Consider the following 23,270-nt stretch of genomic DNA (forward strand, 5'->3'; position numbering starts at 1 on the left):
AAATCATTCGAATTAACAATAGTTATTATTCAATTATCATGTTCAGTCCCATAAATTTGTATCATGCGTATAAATTTTAGACGAATAATTTTATAATCTAATAAAAACACAGATAAGTATGGTTACTAACTATCTACACTAAAAAAAATAAAAACAAATTAGATGTCACTACAAAATTCAAAATGTCCAATCATGGTCCAATTGGTGCTACTTCTTGGAACCGGTAGGTGCTTCAGAGCTGTTTTTCTCCGAAGCGGCGCATGCGACAGCGAATCTGAAATTTGAAATCATATTACTAAGAGAAAATGTCATCGCTAGCCCTGGGGAAAAATCTTACGGCTGTGGCATGCTGAAGTACTGCAGGTCAGCACCGTTGTTCTTTTTGAAGTTGTGCGGTGAATAGCGATTGTACAGACCCCAGATGCTGTTCATAAACTTATCGCTGTACTTAACCGGTGATAGGTCTAGTGCTGCAACAAGGAACGAAGGAAAGACATTTAGGGATCGTTAACCTAAACCCGGTGTGGGAGGTGATACTCACTTTGGTTGTTCGTATAGCGAGGTGATTCCTGCTTTTCCATACTGAGGCGTGCCACCGTGAGGTCCTTCTCGGCTTTTGGCTTGCGCAGCTTGTGCACTGCGAAGGCTGCCTGCGGGAGACTGGCCATTCTGGAGTTAACTGGAGCAAAAAAAGCAATCGAAAGACAAATTAGAACTAACCAATTAAGCAACAGTTTAGTACAGTTTTAGGATTGAGACTGTGATTTATTCGTTAAAATTCTAGTGAACTGCCAAAACTCAAGAACGAATGAGTATTTTTATGACTATAGACCAACTAATCTTTTCAGGTTGTGTTTTCATGCGTCTAACGCAACGCCTTGGTCGTTATTTTGATGACCTCAAACAAATTGTTCTCAGTTAAAGAGCGCGCGTGTTTGTTGGTTGTATGAAAAAAAAAAACTAGTAATTTCTGGATTGTGAGATAAGAAGCAGAACTTGGTGGAATCGATCTGAAATTTCACTAAATATGGAACGTAAACACAAATTTACCAATATTAAATCAGACTAATTAAATTTATTATGAAACTGTAAAAATAGTAAAAATATCGTTTTTTTATTTTTTGCTCTAAGACGGATATTTTTTGCTTCAAGACAGACAAATATTGCACTTAAAAAAAGTACGTTTGTTCAGACTGTCAACACTGAATTCTTGTAATTAAAAGAAACACGCTCATTTTGGGCTGTTTATAAGATTCTTCTCAGCGGGTAAATCAAACTTATGTTGAAAGATTTAATGATCTTGTCTAAAAGAGTTCAAATTAACCTGTAATTGTAATTTGATTGCCTCACGCATGTTTTCATAAATGCACAGTCGCATTTGTTTGCTTATTTTGATAAATGTGAGAAACAATGTTTGAATCTTCTGCCGTTATTCATTTTACATTTTCAATTCTTCGAATTTGTTGGTAAATTTGAATGATTTTCTTTCTACCAATACAGGGCTTTTTTCGGCTTTTTAGCAGCACTCTCTCAGTATTCAATAAACCATTTTACGAGACGTTTCTGAACTCAATTCATGAATGAAATTTTGACAGAAAGTGAAAGCAGCATCAATATCAGCAGGATCCCTGACACCTGTCAGTTCGTAAAATGGTTAGCGGTTGGGAAGCCTTACCAAACCCGGAAACTTTGCATACATTTTTCCCAAATTTATCTGAACTAACATTTGAAAAGGGCTGAACCTTTCTAATAAATCGTTATATCTGAAAATGGCAAGAGATACAGAAAAGTTATCACTGGACGACTTTTGGGAAACTGTCTGAACTTTAATTGTCCAAACCTCTAATTGACGTGGAACTACGTCTTTCAGGAAGTTTTACTACAAGGAGGTGTAAAATGAAAAGCTAATATGCAAAAATGTCCCTTTTTAAATGCTTTATAGGCCGCTTAGTTTCCAAGCGAATTACTTCGTTCGATTGTATTGGAACATTATTCATGCATCCGCCCGAATGCAAAAAATGTAATTTGGTCATTGGAACTATTGTACTATTGGAAATTGTCAAACTTTGCGAAACGCATATTTAGACCTCTGATTGGTTGGTAAATTTTAGCTTTCCCTAGCACGGTCGACAGAATTATATACCTAGTGCACCGGGAATCAAATCAATCAGTTTACTAGCGGATTGCCACTAGGTAAATCCTAACTAAGCAGCAGCGGCAGCGGATACCAGCAGCGGTAGTGGTAGCAGCGTCAGCGGTAGGCACTTCCTCCAGTGAAAAGCTCTGCCGTATTTTGGCAACACACAAACGAGAATGTTGGTAATCAAAATCTGTCGGTCGTCAAATTTTCAGTGTTTGATTTCCACTTTTGAGGATAGCCCAGAGATGCGATAAGCATCATACCGATATCAAATTAAACAACAAACTGTCCTTTTGAGATCAAATTGAATACTTAACCCATTAAGGCCCGAACATAGAACCAGATTTTTTTCAAACGCGATTTTTACGACACAGGTTTGTATTGTTCTAATGAAGAAAAATGAAGAAAAATTTAAAAATGACGAAAACAAGTTTTTCCGACTTTCCACAACCGAGGTTTTCACTGTTCGTTTTATCGAACAGCGGGCCAATGTGTATTAGAAAAATTTTTTGCGAAGAATCCTGGAAAATATGATTTTATTGAAATTTGTTCTCTTTGTGGTACAAGAGCTTAAAAGCATTCAGAATTTACATGAACATAACATTTTTTTACAGATGAATAATGCGGGTTTGTGACAATGTCTGAATAAGGATCCCAATGAAATATGAGCCGTTGAGAGCAAAAGTGGTACATGTGCCATTAAGTAAATTTTTCAGGAGACGCTATAAATGAAAACACTCAAATAGTAAATTAGTTTGAACAATTTTTTCCAACATAACTGCACTAAATCATTGCTGGAAAGATTATAGAAGACGGTACATGAAAGCATAACGAGTTCTGGTTGAGAAACTTACACAAACTTCAATGGAAAAACATGTACCACTTTGTTCTATGGGAAAAATAATGACAACCAGAAAACGTTGAGAGCAAAAGTGGTACATGTCCGGTGTGAGCATGAAGGATGCATTAAAGCTCTCTAATCTTAGGACATAGAGCTTCAACAGAGTTGTCTAAGTGATTGAGTACTATAGAATAATGATCTGTTGGTTAAGGAATTGTGTCTCTTCGTGGCGCTAGTGTATATGTATTTGGTAACAGCATACGAGTTGATACTGAAATAGGTAAAATGCTTTCTGTTACAAAATAGTCCAGGTACACTAGCGCCACGTGCTGAGAAAATTTCAAAGCAGACAAATCTTCATCTGAAAGTACTAAATCACTTGACCAACTTTGCTGAAGACATGATTGTTTTATATTCTAAGATCCTCGACTTACCATTCATCTAACATGCACAGACTGGACATGTACCACTTTTGTTCTCAACGAAATGGTGATTATGTTAATTACCAAAAATTGTTTTGGCTATAACTTTAGTTTAGGTTATCAGATCTCGGTTTTCTTGCTTATTCTAGTACATTATTGCGGTCTGCATCAATTTATGCAAAAAACCCAAAAAGTGTCAAAATGGCACATGTACCACTTTTGCTCTTAACGGCTCATCAATGAAAAAATTTGGTCTTCAAATTTCGTTTAGCGAAAGAACTCAAAAGTTTCGTTTTCTCGGAAGGAGTCCCTATGCAAAGTTCCAGCTCAAACGGACCTCGGCAAGTCGTGTTTTAGAGCGATTAAAATTGATTTATTGTGCATTTAAATAAAAATTATCAAAACGTTGCTGATAAACTGGCTCACTTCCGATGTTTATTTTGAGTATTCTCGCAACATTGCAACTATCTCAATCGCCACTGCGCTCAATGGAACATAGAAAGGTACGGAGTTGGTTTGAGTCTCGGGTTTAAAGGGTTTCTCTTTTGTTAACAGTGATGACGTAAAACTCCAAAACACTACGGAAAAAACAATGTTTGGTAGTATTTTTTTTTCAAGATTTTTCCACAAGTTTTGAAAGTTTCACGATGAAAATGCGTACCTGCGTCGTTAAATAATGCAGAATACTTTTTCAAATGGCATTTGCTCGTTGACCGAGATCTACGTCACAACTCAAACACGTGCTTTTGTTTACCTTTTTTTCGCTACTTATACAGACAAATGTCTTCTTTTTCCTCACCTGTGTATACATCATTGCACTGCGCTGTCAGTCCGGTTTACAAAAACAAATACATTGAGGTCATTCCCGCAGTCCATGTTGCAACAGTTTCATGGCACCACAAGTTTATCGTTGGGAACAATAAACCATGGATGAGATTGGTTTTAAGTTATATAACTTGAAAAGAAGACAAAATGGTACAAAGTATGCGGGTACATTTCAAAATTACTCGCATATTTTGGCCCATCACATATAAACTCAACCAGTAACCGGCAGTATCATTGGCAACGTAGATTGTACTACAGAAAAACAACATTAGTCTATTTAATTAAATGACATATTTCTATATGCCTAAAATAATCCGATATACACTAATCTGGAGCAAAATTATATGTTTGCAGTTTGCACCACTATGCAGTGGGACTGTAATGCGGGTACTTTCAATATATAGGACAAAACCAACTTGGTATTTTTTCCATGTTTTTCCATACAAAAGTATCAATTTAAATTTTTTTCCAGAAAATATGATAACAGTTAAGTCGATTCCCGATGATAACTCAAAAGTGACCAAAATCAGTATGGGACAGTTATGCGGGTACCGGCAGTATATATGCCTTATATTCTGTAGAATTTGGGCTATACAAGGTCCTGCTTTTGCCTAAACCAATCATCCTACTAGTGGATGGCGACTAGGACAGTCCTAACTAAGTACCAGTAGCGGTTGTGTGGAAGCAGCGTCAGCAGTAGGTGCAGCGGCACTCCCTCTAGTAAAAAGGTTAAAAGGTACCAGGCAGCCTTTCACGCGAACAAATTAACAGAGTTGAGCATTTGTTTGCTGACCTTCGTTAGCAGTGATTGACGGTCCATATCTGGAAATTCTTCCTGCAGCTTCACAAGGTCAAGTTGCAGGTTAAAATGCCATAATTAATCTTGTTCTTATATTCGACGACGTACGCAGCACGTCGAGGATCAACTGGAGATCCAAGTTCGACTGAAGAGCCCACGGATTGAACGTATTTGTCCACAACGCCGTCATCGACCGTTTAACCAGAACGGTGCGGTGGATCGACTAATGGTCGAGTGGATGACATCGAGGTGGAAATCGTACGAGCATTTAAAGTCGCCAGGAAATTGGCGAAAACTTTTGGTCTCCAGAACACCGTCGCCATGGTGCTGAAACTCAATTCGATTGATTCCACAACGCGGAACTAGTCGAATAGTCTGTGTATCTTGATAACTGCAGTAACATCATATCTCAATGTCAATGTCAATAACTTCCTCTGGCAATAATGTGGTGACACTGAAATAATTCAAAATGGCACCTGGGGTCGATTTGCGGCCTATCAGTAAGGACTGTTCATTTTATCAAACGGACACTTTGTTTTGGTGATATCTTCATAATAGTTCAAGAAATTTCTTGACGGTTTTTGCAAAATTAAGGTTTATTTCTCAACAAAAAGTAAAAAATTTGAAACCTGAATAAGTTCATCTATTTATAAAACTGGTCAACTTTTCCTCGAACTCTACTCATAAGCCTCTTTACAGTTTCTGGCTTAACTTTTCGGCTTGCAGATGACTACATTTTCTCGAACTCATAAATTGACTGTGCTTCTCTACAATCCTTTCGAAGATGCCGCTTGAAATAGCGGCTCAACTGAACGTTGTTCTGGACAATTTGGTGGATTATTCGTCTTTTCGACGAGTTTTATCTCATACTAGCTGACCCGGCAGACATTGTTTTGCCTATATTGAATTGACTTACTTTAAAATAGCCTTTAATTGAAATTGTTTTTTTTTATGATGGTTTCAGTTGTACACAAAAGTATTATTGCTTATTGTAATGCCTTATGATATCTAGAGAAACATTTCAAAAGGTCCTATCTGCTTTTACCGATTTTTTGATCGATCACTTTCATTCAATTACCACAACTTAATGAACACCTTTTCTGGCAAGTTATTTGCACAAGTTGATAGCGGAGGGATCACTCTAGCCTTCTGAACGAAAACCACGCTTGGGAGAGTTACTAAAGCTGAGCCATTACTAAAATGAAATTACGCTTCGGAAAAACGATGAAAGCAGATAGGACCTTTTGAAATGTTTGTCGAGATATACCATGTTTCTAGTTTTGCCATTCTCTGCGTACACAAACAATGCTGATGGTTTGCCAACGCGAGAACAGGTGACATACAGTTGTCCGTGTGAAAAACACGGATACTCCAAATTGATTCCACAAATTTCCAATGACTGCCCTTGCGCCTTGTTGATAGTCATTGCGAAAGCAAGTCGAATCGGAAATTGAAGTCGTTAGAAATCGAACGGCAAATCATTTGAAGCCATAGGAATTCTTGGGATCGAAACGTTTTCGCCCTTATATCTCCCTTTAAGAATTGTTGCCTCAATCACATCATTTATTAGTTTCTTCACCGCTAGCCTGGTGCCATTGCAAAGCCGTGGTTGATTGATGTTTCGTAACATGATAACTACAAAGGCGACTTTCAACCGAAGTTTGTGCGCCGGGCAATTCTAGGGAGTTCAAAAATTCAGTTGGATAATTAACCACCTCGTTTTGATCTATGACGGTGTCCCCCGATTTGTACGAAACAACCCGTTCTGGAATTGCATCTTGAATGTCCCCATTTGGAGAGTCAACGTCTTTGTTTTTGGGAGCTAATATAGCGCGTTCACTCAGCCAAACGTGGTTCTGGTAGCTCTGCGCAATATTTGGGAAAACTCTTTGGATAAGTTCGTCTTTTGTTATGGTGAAGTTGCAAAAGTCTTCGGGCAACGTAATGTGTCTCGTCACAATATCAACTGGCATTTCTTCATTCCCAATGTCCAACAATTTCTTCGAAAATGTACCTGCGGTTTGATCGTTTTGTAATTGAACACGCATGTTCAAAGTTAGTTTGAGTGTCTTTACGTTCCGCCACAAAATAGAAGATTTCAAACACGCGTTAATTTCGTCGACAGCTGTTGATCTTGGGATGACGGGGGAGTCCCTTCCTGTTCCAGATAACAATGAGCTCAAAGGCTCTGGTGGAGGATTCAGTGCCATGAATTTTACTTTTCCACTTGTACAACACAACCCTGGCGTTTCGCTAGTAAACTTCAATGCCTTGCAATGAGGACAAACAACGCTCATTGATCCAATAGTGACAGATCTATCTGCACTATAATCAACCGATGGATCGTAGTAGAATGCAGCACGCTGTAGATTTCGCGGAACGTTGATTGGACTGTGTAGTCGATTGATGTGGCTTTGTTGTGCTCAAGTGTGTCCTGATCTTTCTGCTATTTCCCTATTACGTTTCATTCGTATTCTATCATCTCTATTTTGTGTTTCTCGCTCTTCTTCCGTCTGCATCATCCGTACTTGTGACATTCTCTGTCGATTCAACTCAATTTGTCCATGGCGCTGATATTCGCTTTGATTCGTTCGACAATTTGCTGAGGTTATAGCCGTACGGCTTCGACGACCTATATTTCTTCGTCTAATTGGTGGCATTGTATAGCAAATTTAACTGGAATCGATAGCTTTATCATTTTCCACTTATTTGGCTGGTTTAATATTTATTTTGAACCTTTTGATGCATTATCTATCAACCAACGTTTAAACACGTAAAAAGGAACCAGCGCAATAGAACTTTCACGCTGAAGTTTTGATTTTTGGCCTTTGAAAGACACCGGAAATAAAGGAACTTTTTCGTACTGCGTTCAAAAGTTTGGGTTAGTAAACAACTGCCGTGACAACGACGCTACAACAGCTTGAATTTGTTGGCTGTCGCACGTATTCTGGAATCATAGTAATCTGATGGCGTTGTTCTTGCAGTAAGAAGCGGGAATATACGGAAGTTGATTTTTTTAGATTTTGATCTTTTTCGGTTAATTTTCTTTATTTTTATGGCATAGTGACCAGCTACAGAACCATACAAACCAAACAAAACTAAAATCATGCAAATCCGTCAAGCCGTTCCCGAGGTAAACCATCACACACGGACAGAAATTGATTTTTATTAATTAGATATCTTTAACATTTCAAAAGTGGCAGCAGCGTAGTGGGCGGATGCAAGGTCTGGCCTGAACATTGGTGGGGTCTTGTGTTGACGATACACAGCAGCAAGACGTTTTTGAATGCACTCCTTCCGATAATTCTCAGCGTTTATGGTTCCTGTTGTAAAATATGGCAAACTTTTTTTCCACAAGAACAAAGTACTTCCATGCCAAACTTGTCTATTTTAATCGACCGTTTGACATCTGGTACTTCCCTGCCAACAATAGAATTGAAAAATTGTGACCCCGGAAGCGTTGTTGTGTCCAGTTTACAATATGTTTCGTCATCCATTAAAGTGCAACAGTTTCTTCGCTTTCTCAGTGTCCTATCCATCCTCTGACATCGCTTCTTTGTCCGTTCATGCTGTTTTGCGGTCCGTTTCGGTGACGACTGTTTTTTGTAGGTTCCTAAAAAACAATATCGCACGCTAGCCTGGGGGCTAACGCGGTCTCGATCAACTAGATTAGTTGAAAGAATTCGTTATCGATATTGTTTTCGGCACATTTTGCATGTTGTAAGATAAGTACAACGATACACCGTGCCCCAGTGCTGAGTCGAGAAAATTTCCAGCTCGAAAAGTTCCTTGACCTGATCGGGAATCGAACCCGATATCACAACCGTGTGGGAGAGCTAGCCGACCGACATCGCTAACCACAGAACCACGGGTTCCTCCGTATAATATTTTGAATCGTTCCGATGCTAACTATGAGTTTTCGAGCACCGGCACAATGTCAACAAACTCAACTGCACAATAATTAAAAATTAATCAATTTTGAGGTAAACGTTAAGTTTCTATCGTCTATCCAAAATGTCCGTTTTATAAAATTAACATTCCTTATCATCCCAGTTCCGGCAATACTCAAAAAAAAATTGGTATTTGGCCATCGTGGGCTGTTTGCTAGGAACTGGAAGTCAACATTTTCACCTTCAAAATTAACGTAAATCGACTTCAGATGCCATTTAGAATCATTATCACCACATAATTTCCAGAGAGTTATTTTATTCGTTCAGAATAAAAGTTATTGTTATTGTTCACTCTCTAATACAACAATGCAAGTGCTGTAGTCAAAACTTGATGTAGTTCTTCGTCAATTTTGTGGTCATGGTTTTGTGAACGACCCTTTTGTTATTCCTTGAGAGTAGGTACCCACTTTAGTTTGTTCAGAAGAGTTTGAGGCAGCTAAATTGTCTATCTAAAGCACTTATTAGAAAAAAAGAGGTAACCGACTTTTTCAAAATCACTTCTTGCTTTTGAAATGGATTTTTTTTAATGTAGTATCTCAAATTTTTTTTTTAATGTTGAAAAAAAATTTGGACAATTTTTTAGGATTCAGCGACTGACAACTTTTTTTTCTCGTAATAATTTAAAAGGCCAATTAAAAAAGGGGCCTAAAAATTATAGAATTTTTCAAATGTTGATCCAGATATTTTTTCAAAAATATGTATGCAAAACAGAAAGTATCAAGAAGAATGTTTCAACATGATCAAACAGCACGTGAGGCAATGGGCACTAAAACTATGCAGAAACAAACAACGGACAAAAACAAACAAGAGCGACAAAAAAAAATCATAGCAAAAACAGAAGAGAAACAAGAATGGAAACAGAGTCTAGAAAACTGAAAAACTAAAAAAAGTCTCCTAAATAATAAGAAAAATGAAATGAAAATGAAGGCAAAATAAAAGATGCAAGTACAAAACCAATAGAAGTAGAGAAAAATACCAAGAAGATAAAAATGAGAGAAAAATTGAAACAAAGCGAAGCACAACGCTATGAATCGTGAACTTATTTTCATTTACTCTCCAAATACTACTTTTATTTAGAAGATATTTAGTTCGTAAAAGAATGGCGCTGCAAAATCCAACTTTCCAGTCGTAAACTTTAGAGGAATGATGCCTCCAGAAAAGTTGTAGTTACTGTTGTCACAGAAATTATGCTGAAAATACTTGTCTTCTAACTATTCTAGTTTAAGAGATATACCCTTTCACATCAATAATATCAAAAACTGAAGCGTTTTAAAAGCAACAATGTTCAGCATACATGTGAATGTCGTCAAAACACAAGACTTTGTAGAAGACACGAAACAACAGCTTCTACACAGCCCAAGATATTGCCATGAAATAAGCTCAAAATCGTATACTTTTTTACATTTACTCTTTAAATGCTCAAAAGAATAGTATCTTTTACAAGCCTTATAGAATTACATCAAGTCTAGAAGACTGAAAGAAGTTCCGCCACTAATTGCATTGCAAATTCTAGCTTTTCTTGCGCTGTAGAGAAATGTTGCCTTCAACAAAGTTGTAGATAAGGTTATCACAAAAAACTTTGTTTAAAACACTTTCTTTCAAACTCTTCCCGTTTTGGAGATGTATTATATTAATTCTTAAAAAAGATTTTCAAATATCTAAAAAAAATTGACAATTCTGAAGGTAACAATGTTTAACATATATTTATACCTCTTCCAAGCACACAACTTTGTAGGAGACTCAAAAAGCTAGCTTCTACACCGACAGAATAATTGCCACAAAAATGGAAAAATATGTCTTTTTGAAATGCAAATCTGGCAATAAGATACTGAAAAGACAAACGTCTAATTTTTTTAAATTTTTTAGAGTGATTATAGCAATTTTTTTTGTGACAACATTAACTACAACTTTTATAAAGACATCAGTAATACAACCTGAGCTAAAATGTGTGTGAAAATTAAAAGTAAAAACAGCACGAAAGGAAGGTGATGATATATAAAAGAAACTCGCAGGTAGAACTCGAACCCCACGATTACTTAATCTCTAATCAAGCTTCGTAGGTTACAAGGTTACAGAGTCAGCTTTGACAAGCGGACGGCTATGGTTTCGAATCTTAGCAGAATCAGGCCATTCGATGTCGAAGGGCTTTAAGCGTGGGTTTATTCTTTGGCTTCCCGATTACGCTTTCTTTATGCAAAATACTACACAATACCCCGTAAACTTCCTTTGCCTAAATTGGTCACACTATTGATTATTACTCAAAAAGACACACGGTTGAAACTTCTCCAGCAAATTTTAATTGGCAATATTGGTAGAAGGAACGAGGCTCGGTATAGTTCAACAGTAAGCGTAAAAGGAAGGGTAGAAGCCTATTCCGGTTATAAAACCCCAAAACATATAACTCTATAATTCAACTATCTATTTTTTTTTTTATTCACTATTGTTGTGCCAATCACCGATGCCCGGGAGGCGACTCCACCCAGGACCCTAACTCACGACCCGTTGATTACCGGCCTCATGCGATGGAAGGCGTGATCCCAGAGATTTTCCTCCGAACCCAGGCTTCGAGCGTGGTTGGTAACATCTCCGCCACGCTAGGCCCCGCTAAACTATCGATTTATTGTTACTTACATTTTATCAGTATAAAGTGTGGCTTGATGAAATTTTTTTTTTTTTCGAATTCATACTATCATGTTTCCAGTTGGTTTTCAATCTTCATAAACTCATTCAGTGCTATAATAACATTCGTGACTTGTCTTCCAATCAACAAAAAAAGGGTACATGAAATGAAGAACAAATAATGTGCAAAAACAATTTAAATCTCGTTCGGACACGTCCGATATTTTGTTTTGTATTGTTAAAATCGAACCGTACCAAAAACGAAACGTAATGAACCGAACGGAATCTGTAAAAATAAACCTAACAGCAGTTGACGGAAGTGGATTAAACTTCGAAGCCTACTGACCATTACAAAGAATAGCATAGAAAAATGTCAAAATATGCGTTCAATCAAGACTCGAAACATATCTCTCGTTCCACTTTTTCTATAATCCTGAACTCATCGTCATTTTGTATTTTTAAATTTTCTATTAAAAGGTTGAATATCTTATTACTCAAGAAAAAATGAAAAAGGTTTAAATTTCAAAGGTGTGCAGCAATTTTTTACAGTTTTTCAACAACATTAGTTATATTAGTGAGGTGATAGCTTGTTCCCCCCAGATCTTTTTAATAATAAAAAAATCGAAATATTTGAACTTTGTTCATCAGAAAATGATCGTTTAAGAACTGACGTCAACGATTAAGAAAGTCGGTTAGATTGTTTTTCGACAATCGTAAACATGGCAAAGTCATTGGTGCTTATTACGGGACTCACGTAAGTGAGAAAAATGTCGCAAAGTGACATCTGCCGTGAAAGCTGGGTTATTATGATGGCACTCATTTTCACTTTTCACTTTCACTTTCACTGAAGTGAAAACGGAAAAAGCGACGATTCGCGTGAAATTATTTCACGACCATTTTGAACGGTGGAATGATTTCACGAAAATGGGGAAGGTTTAAAAATCGATTGATTTGTGATCTAATGATAAATATTGGATTTATTTTTAAGTAACATGAAATTTCCGATACCGAGAAAAAATATTTTTTTTAGATGCCAAAGGTCTCAAAAATATAGAAAACGTCAAGATCTGGTGTTATCTGAAAAAACGAAAAAAATCGACTTTCTGGGAAATAGAAATTTTTGAGCTGGGGAAAATTTTCATTTCACTGAGCGTGAGAGTGAAATTTATTTTACCGTGAGGTGACTCCCGTAATAAGCAGCATTATGCGAAAAACACCGTTCCGAGACAATCACGTATGTTTCGAGCTTAACTTATGGGGCCGTGACAAGGCGTGCCTAAAATAACTCTAACTTTCTCCCAGTTCCTCGAAAGTCTATAAAAATTTGAGTAAATATTCTCAAATAGTTGTACTTTAAAAGAGAGATTGATTTCTGATTCACGGCTCACTTGACAACTTTGAATTTGATAATTGCCAATATTATTATTGATGATCTAAATCAGACCATTTGATAATTTTTCTATGTCCTTGCCTATCACGGTTTCACTGCGTGAACTTATGCACATGGTTGATCACATTCGACGTTAATGACAGTTCTTATGTTCACAGTGAATCTCATTCTAGAGTAACAAGCTGATCAGCTTCGCATAAAGTACTGTCTAACAGTAATGAATAATTCTATCGATTGTGCTCCTAGAGCTGTTTTAGGCCTACAACTAACAAGACGGTAGAAATAATTTACAACCGTTGGGCATTTTTTTCCGAACTCACTTCCACTTTGCAGCAACAACAAAAGGCCTAAATCGCCGCAATTTTGCCGCCTGTGCTGGAACGGTACTGCTGCGTAAATCGGTTGTCGCTGTCCTGGCACGCCCGAGTAAATCTCGCTGCAAGTTTCAATTTTGACCATTCAATTCTCCGGTCTAGGGGATATCCGATACTCGGCTGCTGTCGGTTGATATTTTTCTGCTGTTATTGTTGTTTCTATTGATACGGCTGTTACACACGACAAAATCACCCACCACACAAAATCGTCCAATCGCGAAAATCACTAGGGAAAATAGAAGTTTCTATTCCGTTGCGAAACGGCAATAAAGACCGATTCTTCCGCAACTATTTGTTTTCAGATCACGAAATCACAGTTCAAAGCAAAAGGTTCACACTGATAAGAGGAAGAGTCCTCTATTCGGAATCACACCACGTTGCACAAACACATCTGCAACCAAGAGGGAGCAAGATTGTTCGCATGAAAGTAGGAATCGCACACTGGTTACTGTTTCGCTGTTTCGGTACAGACTGGAAGGCCGCTCGGGTACGCGATCCGCTTATATGAGGACGACCTTATCAATGGCCGGCTGTACTTCGTTCAATGATCGTGCGGTGATCATCGGCACTCTACATCGGGCCTACGTGACTAGTGTTCCATTCGGAGGATCGGACAGCGATAGTACTCGATGCACTACACAGTGTTGCCAACCATTTTCGAAGAAAATATGGCGGAACGTCTGAATGAAGGAAAACTTTGTCATTCGAAATTCTGGTTAAATTGGAAATCACACTAAATCTGAAAGATTGAAAACACTGTGTACGGAAAGCAACCGATCCAGTGTCTTGTAGTATTCGTGTACGACTCGTCTTAGAATTGCATCATTACATTGTAGTTTATATTGTTTTGGCTGTGGATGTGCTACTGCTACTGCGGCAACGCATCGATCAGTACTCCTTATCAGTCGTGGAATTGACCGGTTGTTAGTGTCAGCCAGGCAGGATACCCTCGGAGAACCCCAAACACGAATGCGCCTATCAGTGGGTTATGACTTGTTTGTTACACCGAACCGGTGCCATGCGGTGGAAATACGCAGACTGCAAAATAACACTCCAGTTCTGTGAGTAATACTGTGGGTCGAAAGGGATATTTCCAATATCAGGTTTTAATTCGGGGAACCATCAAAATGTTATGGAGCCCGAACAGTTTAATGACAAAAAGTATAACACAAAAAATATTCGAAAGATTACACATTTTTCATTTCAATTTACTCTTTTCGTCTTCAAATTTCCACTATCTTCTATGACTTTGAATTCATGAATGCCGGTTTGCTATTTTTAGCGTTAGATTTCCGACAATCAGTTTGAACTGTTACCTTCAATGTCTAATTTGGAAAATATTTGAAAACTTTGAAATTTCGGACATTTTGAATTTTTGCTATATGGATACCATTTATGACATTTTTGGCATTCTAAACTTTTTTGGCACTTGTGATATTTTATACAAATTCTACAAAAAGCCAGGAAATCAGGAAAACAAATAAAAGCAATACAAAAAAATATCAGAATAAACCACAATACAGAAACAAGAATAGAATCAAGGTTGAATGATAACAGAAAAAATAGCATACAGCTGGTGTGCGATATTCGATGACGTTTTGACGAAGGATGGCGAAGCCGTGGTGGATGGTGTCTGAGTGAAATTGCTTTTACGCAAGCTAAGCACTCCGTTACACGAGAAGTAGGTGAACATCATTCTTCCCAAGCATCCGTGGAACTACACTCTGAACGAAACCGTCAAGAAACTGAAAGTGTTGTTTGGTCGCCAGAATCACATCGTACAGTGAAGAAACGCTTTGAATTTTCTCAACAAGCTTTTAGTCACGAGATCAATTTAAAGTCCTCCATTTCGTTTGCAGGCTCGAAAACGAAAACCGACGTAAAGTGGTTTTGGAGAACTTCGTGGAAGACAGTCACCGCATGGCCAACCTCAAGCAGGAGTCCCTGATGTTTGGGAGCAGCAACGCGCGCCACGTCAACATTATCTATCGTTATCAGAACAATCCTGCCACGATAAAGGCCCAAATAGCACCAAGCGCGGATGATGCTCCACGTAACGCCTGCGTCGTAGATGTGCACTACGTTTCACAGTCGTACAACAACGACATTTGAGTTTCCGTTGTCTTTCGGCGCATAACACTGGACCATCGTAAGGTTACTCTCCAGTGTTCTGAATCTAGCTACGATAATTCGTTCATTTATCGGTTCTCTCCTTATATGTAAGAGCTAGGTGAGTCTCCAAGCTTAGCAAAAACTCAAGTCTGCATTCCCTAGTCGCATTTTCGCCTCGTACGCCAGTGTTTTCATGCTAAAGGCCGTTTCGAGCATTAAGACACTAAAAAAACTTAAGCCCTACTTCATTGTGATATTCATACCACGATAAATAAATAAATTTAAAAAAATAAATGCAAGCAGAGGGCTACAGCTACTATATGATCGCTTCGTCATGCGGGGGATGAAGTAACTAAGATGAATAAGTCCTGGACCTATCAAGGGCCAGAAAGGAGCCAACTATGCAGGCGTTGCGGTGGTGCAGGCCATAAAGCGAAAAACTGCGGGGAGCTTCCCAAGTACCTGGCAGTTTCCGGAAAATGGAACGCCAAGCACTTTATGGCCCGAGGTACTTAGCCGATAAACCCGCTACAAAGCCAGGGGCGTAAGGGTGTCACTACTGAATCTAAACCGCTCCGAATATGCGACCCAGCAACTGTTATACCAAGCAGCCCCGGAGTCGTTGTCGGACATAGCCATCGTATCGGGCCCCTACCGTATTCCTTCCGGAAACGATAACTGAGTCGCGGAGGTTCTTGGCTTAGGAGGTTGTGTCAAACTCAAACGGAGGATACGCTGTTGCCTAGGTAAACGCAGTATTCTACTACAGTTGCTACGCTCCACCACGTTGGTCTATCGAAAGGTTCGTTCAGATGGTCGACCTCGTAGCTACGTGATTGCGGGTAACTTCAACGCTTGAGTTATTGAGTAGGGAAGTGACTGTACGAACCAGAAAGGTCTATTGTATTGTATTGTATTGTATTGCTTTATTGAACACGTAACATAAGACATAAATCTTTTACGTTACAAAGTATATAAATTACGAATATATGAAGTGCGTCGACTTTTCTACTAACCAGAGAGGAGCTTTGGCAAAGCTCAATCCAGACCTGGATAACGTTGGGACCAAAAGTACTTTCAGCAGAAGTAGTACAGAGTCGATCATCTACGTGACGTTCCCAGTCCAGTGATGACGAACTGGCGGGTAGACGATGGCCAAACCAATAGTCATCACCAGTCGGTTCACCATAGTGTAGATCAGAAAATTAGGCGGCAAGCGACGGGTAGAGCCAACACTCCAACCGTCCGCGGGTGGAAGACATCGCATTTCTATGCCCAGGTGTTTGAGGAGGCAATATTAAGAGAGCTCGAGGAGGCCAGTTGACTGCGCGCGAGTGCTGACTAATTAGTTGCCGCACTATCACGGGTGTGCGACGCTACCATGCCCAGAAACCGCCAACCGTGCAGCATTCTGCAAGATCGGCGCTAAAGAGTGTGATTAGGGCAAGCAAGAGGGCTTATTTTAATAGGCTATGCGCGGATGCCAATACGTATTCGTGGAGTAACACCTACAGGATCGTAATGGCCAAGGCCAAAGGCATGTTGGCACCTGCTGAGCGTTCACTAGCGATACTGGAGCGTATCATCGAGGGACTTTTTCCACGCCACGAGCCGAGGTTGAGGAGGCGACAAGGGTTACGAATGAGGAACTTATTGTGATCGCCAAATCCTTAAGGGTGAGCAAAACACTGGGACTGGATGGAAAGCCGAACCTGGCTATCAAGACGGCCATTAAAGTAGTCATGCGGAAGTGCCTGGACTGGATGACTGCTTCTTCCTAGAGAGATGGAAGTGACAGAAACTGTTCTATTGCCGAAGACTGGGAAAACACCAGGGGACCTATCGGCAAACACAGACTCATCTGTCTGCTGGACATTGCCGGTAAGGTGCTTGAGAGGATTATCCTAAACAAATTGGAGGAGTACACAATGGGTCTGGCAAGTAACCAGTTTGGCTTTCTGAAAGGTAAGTCCACGCTGGATGCTATTCTCTCCGTCACCAAAACGGCAGAAGTCCAGCGCAAAAAAGGGGCATTCGCTATTGCGCAATCATCACGCTTGATGTTAAGAATGCGTTCATTATCCCCAGATGGGACTCCATAGCGTTCCCGCTTAGGAGCATATTCCGGTGTCGTTGTAAAAGGTTTTGGAAAATTATTTCGGAAACCGGGTATTAGTTACAACACGGAAGAGAGTCAGAGGTTCATTCCAATCCCCGCAGGAGTACCGCTAGGTTCCGTCCGGGGCCCGGTGTTGTGGAATGTCACGTACGGCGGAGCGTTGAAGCTAAAGTTCCTTGTAGGAGTTGTGGTCGTCGACTTTGCGGATGACATAACGCTGGAGGTCTACGGTGAGACAATCTGAGACGGCCGCGCACTGCAAACGCAAGGCTGAGGACTGGATGCACTCCAGGAAACTGGAATAAGCGCACCATAAGACGGAGGTCACGATTGTGAATAACCGGGAATCGCAGCAACAGGCGGTGGTCAGCGTTGGAGACTGCACCATCACCCCAAAACGATTTTTAAAACTCTTGGGGGTTATGGTTGACGATAAGCTTACTGGACTGGAACTGAAAAAGTACACGCAAAAGTTCAAGTCTTGTACAATCAATATGTCTTCCCGATTCGCACAAATTTTGCAATAAAATCGCACAATAAATGTGTGAAATGTATAACGCAACAGTTGTGCAAAATCGTGATGTTCCGGTAAACTTCAACTTCGGGCGAACGATTATTTTGGGGTGCTCGAAAGTCGTTCATATTAACGACTTGCTCATCCCTAATAATACTCTGCACTGCAGCCAAAACAATCTTCTGCGATTCATTTGCGTTAAACGCACAATTTTGTACTGGTTTCGCACCATCCAACTTTTGCGTGTACCTACAGCTATGCCTGAGGGTTGTACGATGCTATCTGCATCATGTCCGACATGATGCCTATCGGCATCGCCATTAAGGAGAATGTAGAGTGCTTCGATCAACGTGGCGCGAAGAGCATACGAGGTACCACAAGGTTATTCTCGATGATCTAATGGCAGCGATAATGGTCCAATTTCGCGATGGGTAGATGGTCGCACCGACTTCGTATGCCTTCGTTTGTGCGTGCGAAGAGCGACATGATGGTGGTAATCGGACCTGACACTACTTAGGACAACTTAGTTCCAAAGTTGTGTGAAGACCGGACATCTGGGTTGCAGCCACCTCTCATATACTGAAGCTACAACGTGTGTGTCAACCTCCAAGTGGCCATGCCATGCCAGTCTCCAAGTTGTTAGCTATGAAACAAGATGGACTTCAGTCGTCCACAATCATATACAGAGCGTGTACTGAAGCAGCGAAGTCTCCAAGGAAAGCAACCCTGGATTCGCGGCCCATTCCATTCCTAACTATGGATACTACAGTTTCGTCATCATAGATGCTTTCTCAAAGTGGCCTGAAATATTCCGTACTACATCATTGCAACCATGAACAAGCTTCGTGAGAAGATTTCCCGTTTTGGCAACCCAAGATCATCAAAAAAGTAATGGTATCTCCCACCCCTCTCCGTATTGCTCCATATTCAAGCTAAGCGGTTTCTTGATTCTCTCATGCACATTCTTTCGGTGTACTGCTGTACTTCAGATCCAAATACTCCAGAGTCGATATCTCCAGCTGAAGCGTTCCTAGTAACACCTATACACAACACATTAAACTTGCTAAGGAAACCTGACCTCGTTACTCAAGCTGCAAGGAACCACAAACAAGATGACCGTCGACATGTAGCTGTCAAAAGCGACTTCGAAGAAGAAGGCTTGATCTACGTTGCGCAGCACCGCGGAAACGCCAAGTTCTAGTCGAGTCATCAAACGGAAGGGCTTCGAAAACTTCATCGTTGCACTGGACACGACAGAACAATCACGGCTTGTTAGGTCGCATATCGGTACCATGGGAAATCCTACTCAATGAAAATCAATCCCTAGTTGAAATCCAACAGTACCATCTACATCCGTTCACCCAGTACCCACTATATTGACTTTTTTTCTGCCTTGGTTTCTATATGGGTCATTCCATACGAAGTGTACATGCCACTTGGACACGACCAACACAGATTTTGTTCAAAGTTGGGGGAATTATTCATCTACTGTCTCTTTGGAAAAATCCCAATTTTGGTGTCGATTGGAATACCCCCCGCCTCCAGGACCCACCTCTTTATTGCGAAGTCGTGCAATTTTTGTCAAAAATCTCTTTTTTCTTTTTCTTACAATTCATAGAGGTAAGATGTCCGAAAAATACTGATAGATGGTTTATGAAGAAAATAAATCAAGGAATCCAGAAAAAATATAAATTTTGACCGGAATACTTCACAGACGATATCTCGGAATTACACCACCTTTCTCTGATCGAATCAGCTTCAGACGTCTCGGAAAGTCGTCGCAAGCGGCGCGCACGTGCTCCATCGGTATCTCGTCCCAGATTTTCGTGATAACTCGCTTGAATTGCTCCAAATTTGTTATTTTATAGTCGCTCAGCTTCGACATCATGTATGCCCACACGGAATAATCCAGTGGATTCAGATCCGGAGACGACGGAGGCCATTCATTCTTCGAAATGAAATCGGTCAAGTTTTCCTCACACCACGCCTGAACAACCTTTGCGGTGTGGGATGGGGCGCCATCTTGCTGGAAGCATTGGTAATCGTCTTCTAACAATAGTTCAGCTTGAGGCAGAACACTTTTATTCAAAACCGTGTCCAGGTAGTACGCTGCGTTTATTTTGACCCCTTTATCGAAAAAATAAGAGGCAGTTTACCTTTCTTGCAAATGGCTCCCCAAACCATCACTGACGTCTTATTTTGGAACCGGGAAACGTTCAGTTTGTCCGCAGGAGCTTGCTGGAGGTTCACACACCAAACTCGATCATTTTGGCGATTGACTGTTTGCTCCAAAACGAACAGCTTCTCTACCGAAAAAATAATCTCGTCATCTGCCAACCGAGCAACTCCCGCGACCGTTGGTAGCTCTTGTCCTTTGTATCTTTGGTAACGCCATGAACCACCTGTTTTTTGTACGGTGTAAGTTTCAAATCCTTGCGCAGAAGCAGGCGGATTGATTCTCGGTTCGTTTTAAGGTTCCTGGCCAGCTTCCGTGCAGATTGGGCGGGATTCCGGCGAATCCGGTCTCGTATAATCTTTTTCAGCCTTGGAGTTCTCACAGACCTTGATCGTCCACATCGTGCATTGTCCTCGGTGCCTCCGGTCTCTAGGTACCGATTTTTGGTCCGGTACACGAATTTCCGGTTGATTCCGAAGCGGTTTTAGGTGTTTGAATATGTGTCCGGGTTTGTACCCTTTCACATATTCAGCGATAACAGCTGCTCCTAACTCTGCCGTGGCTCACAACTCAAAATAAACAAACTGCACAGAAACGAAACTCTGCCACTTTGGGCAGCAAAGTTAACCCTTTCATTTGACATATAGATGGCACCAGAGAGATGCAACGTGTAGGCTACAGGCGACCCCAAAAAAGTGTGACCGGACTTTTTTGTCACCGTGTAAAACCTAATTTCCCCGAGTTCGACCAAATTTCAACTTAAGGGGAAACAATGACGCCATTTTGAATTTTTGAGAAATCGGGAATATTCGATGTTTTTTCGACGCCATTTTGTTTTAAAGCCAAATATAAAAATTCTACGAGTTTGTCCACATATTAGCATCTTCTTACCCAACTTTAAAAAAACAGATCTTAAATCGGGCAAACACTGAGCTGAAAACGGTGTGTCTACGAAAACGGCTTTGGCATGGTTTAAGTATATTTCACAAAGCAAAATAATATCGAGTATGCCTGAGCATTAATGGTAATGCGCTAATATCTAAAAGTGGTAGTCAAATTATATCTTATGTTGAGTGAAAAAGTCTCAGAAATCGATTGGTAGGTGTCTGATCAACGTTAAATATCAGCAACATGTCAATTTTACCCCAATTCCCCTACAATAATAAAATTGGTTTATCTCGACGTTAGATTAGCTTATTTGAAATCTGTTAATTGTAATATCAAGCAAGAGGGTAAGCGATACTCAAAGATACAATAACAAATTGCGGTTACATGATCCTCTCCCTTTTGCGGGGAGGGGGTTGCATATTTGGCTAGGACTGGTTAAATCATGAAAATCTCGCTACAGCTATGAGACAGAATCATCGCATCTTCGATAAAGTCAAATGCGACCTCCTCCCCGCAAAAAAGAAGGGATCATGTGAAGACAAATTGTTATTGTATCTTTGAGTATCACTTTCACTCTTGATATAATATAAACAGATTTCAAATAAGTGAGTTTAACGACGAGATAAACCTATTTTAGTATTGTAGGGGAATTGGGGCAAAATCATGGGCGCAACTACGGGGGGGCTAAGCCCCCCCTAGCAAGTTTCAAGCCCCCCCTAGAATTTCCCAGAAAATAATTGTAGTCAATATAAATACATCCCATACTTCCTATCAGAGCATCAAAATCAACACAAATTGAGAAGTCGTCATTCATTGGCTGAGAACTAGTACTGTGCCCAGGATCGATTCTCAAACCTAGCTCTCTTACTTACCTTACTAATAAGACGAGTGCCGTGGTGGCTCGTGCTGTATCAAGGAGTTGTTGCTATGCTGCTCGGTTTTGGGCTGTGTTTCGCCAGTTCCTCAGACGTCTCATCACCCGCAAGTCTCTTTCGATCTGGTCGAGCCATCACGCACGCTGCGCCCCCTAGTCCACGGGGTTGCTGAAGAGAAGTGATTTCACAGGATCATAGTCCGGCATCCTAACGAGGCGACCGGCCCACCGCAACCTATTGACTTTCGCCAGGTGTGCAACGGGGTTCTCTCCAAGCAGCGCGTGCAACTCAAGGTTCATACACTGTCACCATTATCCGTCGTCTGTCTGTACTCCACAAAAGATAATCCGCAGCAGCTTCTGTTCGAAAACTCCAAGATCGATTCCGTAGAGAACTACCGGTCGTATCAGCTACATCGTAAACTTTTTACTTCGTCGCACTAGACTCGATCGAAGTGGTCATGCCAATACCCCCACCACAATTGGTGCGTACGTTTGTATGTCTGAGAAAAAAGAGCCGTCGATGAGAACATGGTCAATTTGGTTTGTTGTACGTTGGTCGGGTGATCTCCAGGTGGTTTTGTGGATGTCTTTTTGGGGAAAGCAGGTTCTTCGGACTGCCAGTCTGCGGGAAGCTGCAAAGTTGACGCATCCCTGGCCGTTGTCGTTCGTGACGGTGTGCAGACTGTGCGGGCTAATCACCGGCTTATATATGTTTTCCCTACCGACCTGAGCGTTCATGTCCCCAATGACGATCTTGATGACCCTACGCGAGCAGCTATCGTAGAGTTTCCCCAGCTGTGCGTAGAACGTTTCTTTCCCTATATCGGGCAGTAGGCATTGAGGATGGTGTAGTTGTAGAACCGGCCGGCGGTGAAGTTCTAGCTGATCCAGCAGGATCCGGTCGGCATCCGAGGCGTTAAGTGATCTACTGTTACATGTACCGTGCTTCTAATCGTTGGCCTTATTTCGTCACTAGATCATTGCGGGTAATTCCGGTTCGTTTACAATTCTTGATTGTTCGTAGTATGTTTTTTTTAGCATGCTGCTTTACTAGGGCTGCGATACCTAGTCTCGCGACGGGGCCGCCGTCTTGGGTGTAGAGGCGAGACACCGCATTTCATAGTTCACCGTCCACTTCGGATCAGTCGCTGTTCGAGCCGACCCCATCCTGGAAAACAGACGCTCAGACAAGCTGCTCTCCAAGGAGAACAACTACCGCTTCCC

General features: G+C 40.7%; 1 protein-coding gene across 1 annotated transcript; it reads right to left on the reverse strand.

Moving 5' to 3' along the window:
- Positions 1–6: 6 nt before the first annotated feature.
- On the reverse strand, positions 7–13,849 carry LOC129720743 (uncharacterized). The gene is made up of 4 exons (XM_055672413.1): positions 13,307–13,849; positions 542–679; positions 338–470; positions 7–274 (listed from the first exon to the last, which is right to left on the reverse strand). The coding sequence occupies exons 1-4, from the start codon at positions 13,443–13,445 to the stop codon at positions 208–210; spliced, it is 477 nt and encodes a 158-aa protein (XP_055528388.1). The 5' UTR covers positions 13,446–13,849; the 3' UTR covers positions 7–207.
- Positions 13,850–23,270: the final 9,421 nt, after the last annotated feature.

Source organism: Wyeomyia smithii, chromosome 2 (assembly GCF_029784165.1).
Source record: "Wyeomyia smithii strain HCP4-BCI-WySm-NY-G18 chromosome 2, ASM2978416v1, whole genome shotgun sequence".
Lineage (NCBI taxonomy): Eukaryota > Metazoa > Arthropoda > Insecta > Diptera > Culicidae > Wyeomyia > Wyeomyia smithii.